This window comes from Canis lupus, chromosome 38, assembly GCF_003254725.2.
Source record: "Canis lupus dingo isolate Sandy chromosome 38, ASM325472v2, whole genome shotgun sequence".
NCBI lineage: Eukaryota > Metazoa > Chordata > Mammalia > Carnivora > Canidae > Canis > Canis lupus.
Window position 1 is genome coordinate 19,283,754 of NC_064280.1, and position 12,644 is coordinate 19,296,397.

The 12,644-nt window shown below is 41.8% G+C and overlaps 1 protein-coding gene across 5 annotated transcripts in view; it reads right to left on the reverse strand.

Annotated features, from left to right (window-relative positions):
* PBX1 (PBX homeobox 1) overlaps positions 1-8,023 on the reverse strand; it is a 325,781-nt gene extending 317,758 nt beyond the window's left edge. For 3 of the 5 annotated variants that reach the window (XM_025420906.3, XM_025420902.3, XM_025420905.3), the window contains exons 1-2: positions 6,965-8,014; positions 3,573-3,646 (exon numbers count right to left, since the gene is read on the reverse strand). In XM_025420906.3, coding sequence (XP_025276691.1) covers positions 3,573-3,646; positions 6,965-7,155 — 265 coding nt within the window. In that variant the 5' untranslated portion in view covers positions 7,156-8,014. Of the gene's footprint in view, positions 1-3,572; positions 3,647-6,964 lie in introns of all 5 variants that reach the window. The other 2 variants (XM_025420901.3, XM_025420900.3) reach the window with 2 other exon arrangements.
* Positions 8,024-12,644: the final 4,621 nt, after the last annotated feature.

Below are 12,644 nucleotides of genomic sequence, written 5' to 3' on the forward strand. Positions count from 1 at the left end.
GCATGATTTTTGACACAAAAGTAAAAAAAAAAAAAAAAAAAAAAAAAAAGAGTAAAAGAAACACTGGAAAATATAAGTAAGGTCTTTTTTAAGAAATGCAGTGTGTCTACCTTTTTTTCCCTCCTCCTCTTCCATATCCCATCAACCCCACGACCACCACATATACGCGTATGGAAAACTCAGCCTATTGCTAATATGTCAGAAGACAAGGAATGGTTCCTAAAAAAAAAAAAAAACAAGAGAAAATGAGATACTGAGGTCCAAAACTCTGTATTAAATCCCTCTGTTCCCAGAAGGAGAGAGCAGATAAAAGCCACTTGTGAAACACACATTGCTATGGGTCTGGACAAGGTTTTCCTTGCTGTTGTTTGAGATTTGCCACCGAGCATTTTGCAGGCATTCTTTTTTCCGAGCATTTATTTTTAAAAAGCAAAAGGGTATCAAAATAAAAACTCACCCACACTCTGAAGCAAGAAGACACATGGTGAGGTGTTTTTTTTTTTTTTTTTTTAATATCCTCACAGTAATTTCTGACTTAAATACCCATCAATCAACTGTAATTTAGACGCTGCTGCCTACTTTGGGTGTTGTGCGCATGTGTTTCTTTCAAGTTCCAAAAGGTTGGTGAGACCATCTCTGCTAGCATTCCTACTTGTTTCTGAGCTCTCCAAGTGAAATCATGAACAGAAACCAAAAAAGTAAAAGCAGAAAATAGAGGCCACCGCCATGCACCTCTCAGAGTCCCGTCCTCCCTATAGAAAGACCCAGGTGAGCCAAACCTTGTGAACTTGGTGTGAGAATACCAACCAGCAAACAAGCCCACCCAACATCAAGTAACGTCTACAGGGCTTGAGATGGGAGCCCAAAAATACTCATCCAAAGCAAAAATACTCATTGAAGGCGAAAATACTCATTCAAGGCAAGGGCCCTTGGAAGTAACAATAGGAGAAGTCCCATAACAATGAAGGAATGCGTAGGACCTGACCATCCTACAGATCTGGTTACCAGCTCTGCATCAAGGGAAGGGGGTAAAAAAAAAAAAAAAAAAAAGCTCCTGCAACTTTACACTTTCTGTGTCTCAGACACATCGACCGCAAGGAAGATAAGCTGGCAGGGAGACGGGAGTTGGGCAGATCCTAAGGAAGGGAGTCATCAGGCTTTAGAATCAAAGGCCTCTTTTCCACACACCGGTTGTCTGTCTCCTACCTTCAACACAGAACACTCAACACTCCAGGACACATTTCTTCCTTCCCCTCACTCCTTCTAACATCCAAGCGGAAGAATAACAAGGAGGAAGGCAACCTTTTTTTCTTGTCTTTTTTTTTTTTTTCAACTTTCACCCGTGGGTGCCCTCTCGATCCCAAGGCCTAGGTGTGTATGTGTGCGCGTGTGGACATGTTATTTCCCCTTACACAGGGGCAGTGATCCTTGCCGTCTTCCATTTCCAGGACTTGATCAACTATGTTTTAAATCTGTGATTCTAAAGATAGCACACAGAACCTTAACTTAGATTTTTTTTTTTTTACCTCTCCAGACATTAATTCATTAAGTGACAGAAAATTCTTAAAAAAGCAAAATACCAATCCAATGATAAATGACGCCTTTCCAGTGTTATTTTGACCAATACCACTGCTTCCTATCACCGTAGTTTAGCCAATATGAATAAGAAACAAACTCTTTAACACCAGAACCGGATCTCTATTCACACCCACCCACTTTGATCTACTGCCTTAGTAGGTTTTAATTAGAAGCCTAGAATTAAACACTTTGGCCACAATATATACATTCAAGTGCCCTGATGGGCTTCCTTTCAATAAATATCTGATAAAGTGTCTTCAAAAATAGAGTCGCCTTAGCCTGGATTATCAAATATGCCTTTATGTCTTGATTTCTACATTTCATTAATCAAGAGAGGCAAGAAAGCATACCAGATTAGAGACAAATTTCAACAAACCAAATACTCTACTCAAAAGTACATAAGCATCAGAGATCAAAAAAGAAAATGAGAAGGAAGAAAAAAAAAGGAGAGAAGAAACAAATAGCCATGCACTGAGGTTTCCTGCTCCGGTTAATAGGAAAAAAAAAAAAAAAAAAAACAAGCAAACTAAAAAGTGTGACAAACCGGAAAAGCTCTTTGATATTTCTATGTACAATTCATAAATCTCTTAAAAGGTGTTTCACAGCTAAAATAATGTAATTAACAGCTTTGCAGTCAGGTTAGGCTCTGGCAAGGCAACCTGGAAGTCTGGAAGGTCTGAACATCACTGCTCAGGTGCTTTGTCTAGAATGTTATGCACAACACAAATAACATCCAACAAAGGAGCTGCTTACTAATTTCCCATAGATTTCAAGACCCCAGTAATTACATGTTCCATCAGTGGTCACATCTTGAAACTATTTATTTTTTAAAAGAGAAACACCGAGAGCTTTCAGAAAGAAAGCCACCCTGGGTGCCCTCCCCCCCCCCTTTTTTTTTATGTGTAACTATCAATGTATATCAACCGGGCATGCAATCATATTTATTGTCACTTTCATTCATGTCATGCCCTTGCTTATATGGTTTAGATATGAATTATTGACTGTTACACTCCTTGTTGTAAAAAATAAATAAATAAATAGGATGGCAGGTACTTTGCACTGCTCTGAAGCGAGCGAGCAAGCCAGAGGCCAGCAGAAGCTCCCGCTTTATATAACCACCCCTCGTTCCTCATCTTTATGCCCTAGTTTCAGATTGCCTTCTCAACTCTTTCTTTTCACAAGGGCGAGATGCACCCACTTTGGAAAATTAAGGCTTAAAATAAACAAACAAGAGGATGTTGCTAAATGTCCTTCCCAGAGCATCTGTTGTTTAAGAACACCTCTGATTGATGATTGCTATTTTTTAATTGTTGCTTTAAAATTTAAATGCCCTCCTGGGATGTGTTATAAGTGTGTTAGTCCATGATATGAGCTCTAGAAAGTAGAAAAACAACAGAATGAGTGATCTCATGGCATTATAGTCCCCTAAACCCAACGCTTCCCCCTGCTATAAAATCACAGGGCACTTCAAATACCGGCAACCTGAGCTTGTATGGCGCTTTCCACAAAGGTATTTGACAACACTGCTAAGAACCTCTAGCCTGCTGCTTGGTACAATTACAAGAAAAAAAAAAAAAAGGAAAGGAAACTTTAAACAGTTTAGCCCCCATGCCCAACTCCAAAAAAAACGAGCGTTTTAAATATGGGCCAAAAATATTTTCCTCCAGGACACAGACTTTTACTTTCATATTCTTCCCCCAAAGGCACATCATTCTATAAATTTCCCTTCAGAACCTCTATCTTAGCCCCAATTTCAAAGAGGCTGGTAACAGAGTTAAGAAAAATAAACCAGTAATGCTGGATAATAACTGTCAAAGAAACTTGGTGCTTCTTCCAGGAAGCAGGGCTACTAGGACTTCCTATTGGAATCTGCGATCAATCTTGAGAGCACTTTTATTCTGAAATTTTAATATTTAAATAATGGGTTTGTCATTGCTGGTTAAGTGAGTCAATTGGCCAAAGAAAATGCTTAAATGTTGGAATCTCATTCCTACCTGTTTTTTCTTTGATTTCACACAACACATTAAACAAGGCAGGCTTCATTCTGTGGCAGTTTAAAGCATGTTTTCTGCAAGAAAGAAACAACAACATAATAATAGCTTAGGTGGACTTTCAAGATCAAACTGCTGATAATGCACAGGGGGAAAAATCTGAACATTTAGCCAAAATTATATCCCAAGCATAACTCTGTGGCATGCTTCAATTGTTTTATGACTTAATATACAGAGTCCCGCCATAGAAAAAGAAATAATGTTAATTAGCAGGGAGAGAGTAGGGATTTAACTACAGAACAGAACTAACCTAAATTATGCCCATTTAGGCAGAGTTAGGTTTTTGCTTGGGCGTTTTTTTTTTTTTTTTTCCCCAAGTAGTTCAATCAAAATGGAATTCTTAAACCAATAATTCTATCCAGGGCAATGAATACGGCAAAGCCAAATGCATGGGGTAACAGTTTTCTATAATCTATGCATCCACCACAGCCTAGGAGCTGTCTGCCTCTCCGTCTATGTGTGTGTTTTCAAATTTAATTCATCCATGTGTTCGAATTCATTCCGCAGATGCCCCTGTATTCTCATAAACACAAGATGCTTGAAAGGTCTTCTGAGTAGAACTGTCAATTTATAAAATTTCAGTCCCCAAGTTAAAGAGTATGGAAATGCATTGCCAGGGGGCAAACATACCCATATGGGGAATAAATTCATTTCTCCGTGTTCACATTATGCCTCTTGTGCACACACCGCTTATTTGCAGGTGTTGAAATTCAATTATTTACAATTAGGACCTTGCACCCATTGGGGAAAAAAATAAATACAATTCTGCCTTTTAGATTAGTGATTTACCTGGTTCCTGCGTGTGTTTGTATTCAGAGTGCACTTGAGGAACACAACAATACCTTTCCCTTGATTTTACTATGGAAGCACTTAACAGAAGGATATTGTTTTGGAAACAAAATCCTGATCATATCAGCTATCAGTTAAGGGAATTCTGTTTACAAACTGAAATTAAAGTGTAAAGACAAATGGAAACCCCTGGCACTCCAGACACATGCAATTCTTTTTTAATTCTTGTGAAAGTTAAAAAATAGAGAGAGAGAGACACATTCTCCTTAAGGATAGTAACCAGAAGCATGCTCCATACACTGTACAGCAGAGGGGTAATAAGCTCAAAATTCAAGAGTATCAAAATAAACACATGCATGGTGTCTAAAACACTAATGGTTTACTTTGTAAATAATAAATGTACATGAGAAAGGTATGGCTAAGGAAAGGAAAAACAGATCTAGTATTTGCTAAGTAGAGTTACATTGTTTAACCAAAAAGCAAGCTTAGTGGTGACTGAGTTCTCATGTGGGGTGAGAAGAAAAAAAAAAAAAAGGTGGAAAATACTTCACTGTATCAAAGACCCCTTCTGGGGCCTTTTTAAATAGTTTTCATTTAAGTGTATTCTTACGCACAGGCCCAAATGGAAAAACAAATAAACAAAAGCAACAACAACAAAAAGCCCCACACGGCTTTACAGAAATACTGCATTTCCACAGCACATCAATGGGGTTATGGAGAGAGAAGAGCTTTCCCTCTTCCAAAATTGGGAGCCTAGATCCCTCGCAGCATCTAGGCCACTGTAAGGGGGGACCCGCCAAGCCACGGCTGTCCTCAGTTGTACAAAAAGAGGTAGGACCAAACATGAGAAAAGTGGTGAGTCTCCAGCCTTCCCGGCCCCTTCCACTTCACAAACTTGTTATTAAACCTGTTTATTGGTATGTCTGAGTTTATTTTCCTGGAACAATGTAATGGAGAAATCTGTTCCAATTCAAAAAGAGACTGCCAGTGGGAAATCTTCCACTTTACTACAATTATTAGCTTCTCTTCAGATAATACAATTCAAAAAGAGCACCGATTCATTTCCGAAAACTTTCCCCCATTAAAAAAAAAAATTAAGAATAGTTCCAGTCTTCAGAGATTTCTAAGTTTTCGAGCACACATAAACCTCAGTACTTTTGAGTTTACATGTTGCATGTGCTTGCAGCTAAAATAAGGGTGTAATTCATAACATCCATGCTTTTAACTGCTTCTCATTTTCTCAACTCAAATTCCTTATTTCCGTAGGACAAAATCACCTATAAATGAGGTCTTTTTCACATAACTAAGTCATCTGGGGTATAGGAATAGTGTACATATTTTCTTTTTTAGAAAAACAACTACTTCTGAGATTTAACAAAGCAGGGTAATTAACTGTAAAGACATATGTGATCATTAGGTTTTTTAAATTCTTCCTTTCGAGATCGGCCTTGGGCAAGCTGTTAGTGGGTTGCCATTGACTCTACGTTTTATTTTGAAAGAGAATTTCCTGTAAAATCCTGGAGTGGAGAACCTCTACCTGGCAGAGGGTTAAGTTGAGAAGCTATACAGCTTCTTTATTATGTTTCCTTAATAAAGATCTTCCTGTCCTATGGCACTGAAATACATGCAATTCACACATGCCTTCATTTCTATTTATTTGCATTCTAAGTGGTCCTGAAAGAAGCATGGAGGAAAAAAAAAAAAAAGCATGCTTGATTTTTGTGCCACCCCCCCCACCCCTTTTTAAAGGACCATACATTGGGTGCCACTGGAAGGCTGGTAAACTGACTCAAATGAACAGACAATAAAGTTAAACTGAATATCTGAGTCGCCCAGAACTAACAAATATGCCTGAAAGCAAAATTATGTTTTCCTTCTTCCCATTAGCTTCTTTTGAAACAGAATCAAATGAATGCAAAATATCTTTTGGAGAGCTGACAAGTACTGACAAAGAATTAATCTGCTTTTTGTTGTTGTTGTTGTTGTTGTTGTTTTTCCAAAGGGGGCAGAAGGGGGATAAAAGATAAAAATCCATTTTGGAGGGGTGCATCAAGAGCGAAAAGCAAAAAGTCTCTGAATGAGGTAAGGAGTCACTAAATTTGCAAATAAAAGTGTTATTGGGACATTGCATTTTGTAATGCTGCGGAGTCCCCCAGCAAGAAGGCAGGGAATGGGGTTCAAAACTTGACAATTGTGCTCTCTCTGATACTTTTTTTAAAGCAGTAAAAAGTGCCGAGGGCCGCTTTTGGATCGGCTGGCAGTATTTTCGGCGTGCCTGAGTGTTTGTGTGCACATATAGGAATATCTCTGTATTCTCACACACACACACACACACGCAGCCACATCTCGGCATGGGCGATTACACTTTCGATAACAACGCTCCTTGCAATTTTACTCCTCCGCCATGGAGTTGAGCTCATCAGAATGGGAAAAGAAATAACATTTAAAAAGAAAGCGCTGCGCTGATTCGGTTCCCATTGTTTCCCCCCGCGAGAGGGAGAAAAACAAAAAACCCCAAGAAAGGAAAAGAAAAGCCTCCATCTCACCTGGCCTGCGCCTCATCCAAACTCTGGTCTGTGATGGTCATAATTTGCTGTAAAATGTCTCCAATGTCCTGCTTCCTCCCGCCCTCCCCCTCGGTCCCTCCGGCCCCATCCTGCAAGTGCTGGGACAGGCCGGGGTGTCCGGCCATCCCGACCCCAGCATGGGAATGCATCAGCCTGGGCTGCTCGTCCATCTCCAAAGGCAACGGCAGCCCCCGGCTCTTCCTCTTCTGCTCCTCGGCTCGGCTCCTGGGCAGCACCAAGGCTTTTTATCCTTCAAGCTGGCTTCAGATCCTTTTCAGGATAAACAGGGAAGGGGGAAAAAAAAAAAAAAAAAAAAAGAAGACCAAAAGAAGAAGAAAAAAAAAAATCCCTTTGCCTCTTTTAGAGGCTGGTGGGAGGATGGGGAGTGGGGAGGGGGAGGGGGGCGTGAAGGGGTTGCGGGGTGAGGGTGGGAATAAGGGCTGGTGGGGAAGGGTGTTGACTCCGAAAAGCAAGAAAAATAAACCACCTTCCCACTTGACGAAAAGAAATCAGAGCTGGCTTTTGGTTGCTTTTTTTTTTTTTTTTTTTTTTTTTTTTTTTTTTTCCTCTCAGTCCGGTCTCCTTTGCGAGGCAGAAATGGGCTCCCGGCGCTTAAATCTGTGGCTTAATCCTTTTGCAAATATGCATTGATCGGGAGAAAGGAGAGGAAGGCAGGGGGATTGCAATGCAAACTTTCCCCCCCACCCCCCGCTGCCCCCCACCCCCACTCCGGGCCAGAGTGATCTCAAAGGGGGTGGGCTGTTGCAAAAGCCAGATCTCCCCCGGCCGCGGCGGCAGGCAGAGCTCAGGCTCTCTCCTCCTCCGTGGCTCTGCAAACTCCGGCAGCCCCGCCAGCCTCCTGCTTTTGTTTAGCTCAGGCTCAGGACTCCAGAAACACATACAGAAAAACCACAGCCTGCGAGGAGGAGGAGGAGGAGGAGGAGGGAGGAGGAGGAGGAGGAGGGGGAGGAGGAGGAGGGGGAGGAGGAGGACGAGAAGGAGGAGGAGGAGGACGAGAAGGAGGAGAGGGGAGGGGGCGGGGAAGCCGGGGGGCGGGGGGCCCAAGGAGGGAGGAGGGCGCGCGGGCCCCGCCCCCCTGCTCTGATTGGTCGCCGCCGCCAAGACGGCCCCGCCCCCCGCCGCGCGCCTCCCGGCGCCTCCTCCGCGGCCTCCTTCGGCCCCGCCCCTCCCGGCGCCCTGTCAATCAGAGCTCGGAGGTGGGCGGGGAAGGAGGCCGGGCCAGCGCCGAGCGCCCGGTTCTTAAAGGTGCCGCGCAACCCGAGCGCCGGCTGCCTTCTGCGCCCAGGTCTTGTCGCCTGCCTCGCCTGGCTGCCGCCCTGCAGAAGACGAATGTGGCTGCACTTCAGTGCAAACGTAGGATATTTTCCAGGAGAGAACACAGCCGCTGTGAGTCAACCCCCCACCCCGCCACCCCCAGCAGCACCAGCAGCAGCAGCAGCAGCAGCACCAGCAGCAGCACCAGCAGCACCCACCCACCTCTGTGTTCTCTTGCTTGCGACGTTGCATTTGGAAAACTGGAACCCTGGAAATCCTTAGACCTCAGGGAAACCGTAGAGAGCAAAAGTTTGTCAGCACGAAGTAGTTAGGAAGCACAGTCGAGCTGCTAACACAACCAACCCTGAGCTCTTAAGAAAGGGCAGATGCAATAATAGATTTTTTTTTTTTTTTTTTGGAATCACAGTAGAGTTAAAAGTCAGACCGAACTGTGACATTTGTGGTGCATGAACACTCAATTGTGAACTATGAAACAAAATAATGTTGGAGGGGAGGGGGAAAGATTGATAAAGAAGTCCACCGATTGAATCTAATTCAACAGATCTCTCCCTTCCCCCTGGGGGAAATTAGTTATTTGGCTTAAATACTTAATAAAGAAATGCATTATCACAGTCTGGTTCTAGTTTTTAATATGGTCTAATAAGCATTATTAACTGGAATAAGAAGCGAACTGACATTTATTGAATGCCTACTATGCACCGAGTAATTTGCATGACTTATTTTATTTAATCCTCGAGACACCTCTGAGTTATGGGTTATGATTTCCACTTTACAGAGAGGGAACACAGAAAGGTTAAAAAACTGGTCCAAGGTCCCACGGTTTTTAAGTGTCAAAGCTGGAATTTAAACCTAAGTGTGGCTGTCTCCAGAAACCTGGTGTTTCAACTGTGCAACCTGCCTGGGTCTAACGGAAATGTGTGAATCGTGTAAAAAATTAGCTATGTGCGCATTGCCCGTGTTGTTTGCAAAGAGGCTTAAAGTGCTTTAAAAGACACACACACACACACACACACACACACATTCGAACAAGATGACTCAAATTGAAAATGGGTAGGAAAGAATGAGAAAAGATTTAAGTAGAACTGAGGGGAAAAAAAAAACCAATAAACTCCCAGCTGAAGTCCAATACTGTAGCTCCAGGTAGATCACAAATTTGCCGCCAGTCTTTTCATCAGGCAAGGTGAGAGGAGAAATCTGGCTGGCTACACAGTCACAATGGCCAAAAGATAAAAGGGCAGGGGAAGTACTTAGGAAAAGCCCAGAAAATGTTAACATAAACTATTCTAATGTGTATCCAGCCCTCTCCTGGGATGGCAACATAGCCAAACCTCAGTGTACCCAATCTGCAAAATGGAAGGCATCCTTGCCAGGTGCTCTAAGATCCTCAAATAAAATGTTATTCTTGGGATACCTGGGTAGCTCAGCGATTGAGTGTCTGCCTTTGGCTCAGGGCTTGATCCCAGGTCTGGGATCAAGTCTCACATCAGGCTTCCTGCATGGAGCCTGCTCCTCCCTCTGCCTGTGTCTCTGCCTCCCTCTCTGTCTCTGTCTCTGTCTCTCTCCCTCTGTCTCTCATGAACAAATAAAATCTTTTTTAAAAATTAATAAATACAATAAAATAAAATGTTATTCTTTTTCATCACTCCAACCTCTTTCCCAGTCATTATCAAAAACAAGTTTGGCAACATAAGGAGCTCTTATGAAAGGATTTCAAAGCAGTTCTTAACAAGCTACTTGGCACTTATTGGCATGAGGGCATGCAGTAGGGCGTATTAATTGTAATGATGATGCCATTACTTAGTAACAACTGTTTTATTCATAGACATACCCTGACTTGTAAACTGGTTTTTTAAATCAACACTAATAAAAAGTTGAGCACGAAATGATATCCTCAAATTGTATGTCAATCACAGTATCGCTTACAATGATGAAATTATCACATCTTCAAGCATGAAGTCAGCCCAGATCCTATAGGAAATCAGGATGTGAGCAAGTAATTTTAACAGAAAATCTGATAAAAGTTCACCAGGCAAGCTATTGGAAAAGGTACGTACCATCGATACCAGAAGGTCATTGTCACCTATGAACATTCTTTTTGGGGTGATGACAATGTTCTAAAATTCCATAGGTGTGATGGTAGCTCCATTTTGTGACTATACTAAAAACCAGATTTTTTTTTGGTACGTACACAGAATTGTACACTTTATAAATGTGAATTTTATGGCACTGTGAATTACATCTCAATAAAGCTGTTTTGTTAAAAAATTTAAAAATTGAAAAAAAATCTAAAAATCGAAGAAATAAGAACTGCCCACAGTAATAATATTAATGATAGTATTTACTGAGTGCTTGAGGTGGCTGGCTGGCAGCTCTTGATCTCGGGGTCGTAAGTTTGAGCCACATGTTGGGTATAGAGATTACTTAAAAATAAAATCTTTAGGGGCCCCTGGGTGGCTCAGGGTTTGAGAGTCTGCCTCCGGCTCAGGGCGCGATTCCGGGGTCGTGGGATCCAGTCCCGCATCGGGCTCCCTGCATGGAGCCTGCTTCTCCCTCTGCCTATGTCTGTTTCTTTCATGAATAAATAAATAAAATCTTTAAAAATAAATAAATAAATAAAATGTTTAACAAAAAAAAAGGGAATTGAGTGGTTTAGTATGATCAAGTGTTACAGTTGACCCTTGAACAACATGGGTTTGAACTGAGGCAGGTCCACTTATATGTGGATTTTCTTAATAAATACAGTACAGTATTGTAAATGTATTTTCTCTTAGGATTCTCCTTTTTTAAGATTTTATTTATTTATTTATTTGTTTGAACACAGAGAGAGAGAAAGAGAGAGAGCAAGTAAGGTTCAGCAGAGAAGGAGAAGCAGACTCCTTACTGAGCAGGGAGCCTTATGCAGGGCTCAGACCCAGGACCCTGAGATCATGACCTGAGCTGAATCAAGAGTCGGATGCTTAACCGATGGGCCACCCAGACTGCCCTTTACTTAAGATTTTCTTAATAACATTTTCATTTCTCTAGCTTACTTTACTGTAAGAATATTTATGACACATACAATAATACATACATAAAATATGTGTTAATCAACTCTTCTGTTATCGGTGAGGCTTCTGGTCAACAGTAAGCTAGTAGTAAAGTTTTGGGTGAGTCAAAAGTTATATATGGATTTTCAACTGCACGGGGCATTGGCACCCCTAATCCTTATATGTTCAAGGGTCAACTGTATATTCAACATACTTTATTAATTTAATAATCACCACAACTGTCTCATCTCAATATCTGTGCTTTTAATTATGACTCTATAGTGTTGCCAAAATATATTTCAATATATATTTAATGCTATAGATGAGATAGCATGTCCTAAACGCCGATCAGGGATGAGAAACAGGGCAGCCCAATTGCAGTGATTAGAAGAAAGCTTTGGCTGATAAGTAAAAGCATAGGTATTGAGTCGGACAGTTGTGGTGATTAAATTAATGAAATACATCGAATATATGGTTGACCCTCGAACAACCAGCCGAGTTAGGGGCACCTGTTCCCCATGGAGTCAAAAATCTGCCTGAAACTTTTGACTCCCCCCAAACTTAGCTGTTAACAGCTTCTTATTGCCCAACACCACATTTTGGAAGAAGAGAAGGTGCAATAAGGAAGAGGAACGAGGAAAGTGGCAGAAGCATGGGAAAGGAGAGCGATTATGAAGAACGTTTTCAAAGAAGAGCCAGTAGTAGAACATGGTAACTGATTTTATGTGAATTGGGGGGAAGGATAAAGAAATGTTTTCCAGCTTATGTGGGAAGAATGAGGTGATGTGGGATCCTTGGGTGGTGCAGTGGTTTGGCGCCTGCCTTTGGCCCAGGGCGCGATCCTGGAGACCCGGGATCGAATCCCACGTCGGGCTCCCGGTGCATGGAGCCTGCTTCTCCCTCTGCCTGTGTCTCTGCCTCTCTCTCTCTCGTGACTATCATAAAAAAAAAAAAAAAGAATGAGGTGATGTTAACAGAATAATAATTCCAACTGGAGATACAATTTGTCGAGTGCTGATTATGCTTCAGGCACCCTGTGTACTTAGTTTTAGCGATGTGACCCTTCATGGTCACAACTTTGTGAGACACAACTTTTCTCCTCCATTTTGCAGGAGAAGACACCAAGGTTCCCGGAAGTGGAATTACTTCACAAAGTATGGATTTGAAAACTCTCTTATTTTAAAATGCGTCACAGAGGGTGAAGGAAGTTAGGAGGAAACACTATCATAGAAAAAATAGAATAAAAATCAGAATCTTCTGTTTTCATTAAGGAACTCCTAGAAGTAGATTCTGAGGAGAAATTTACACGCCTTCTGCACGGGGAGGAGGGGTGGATA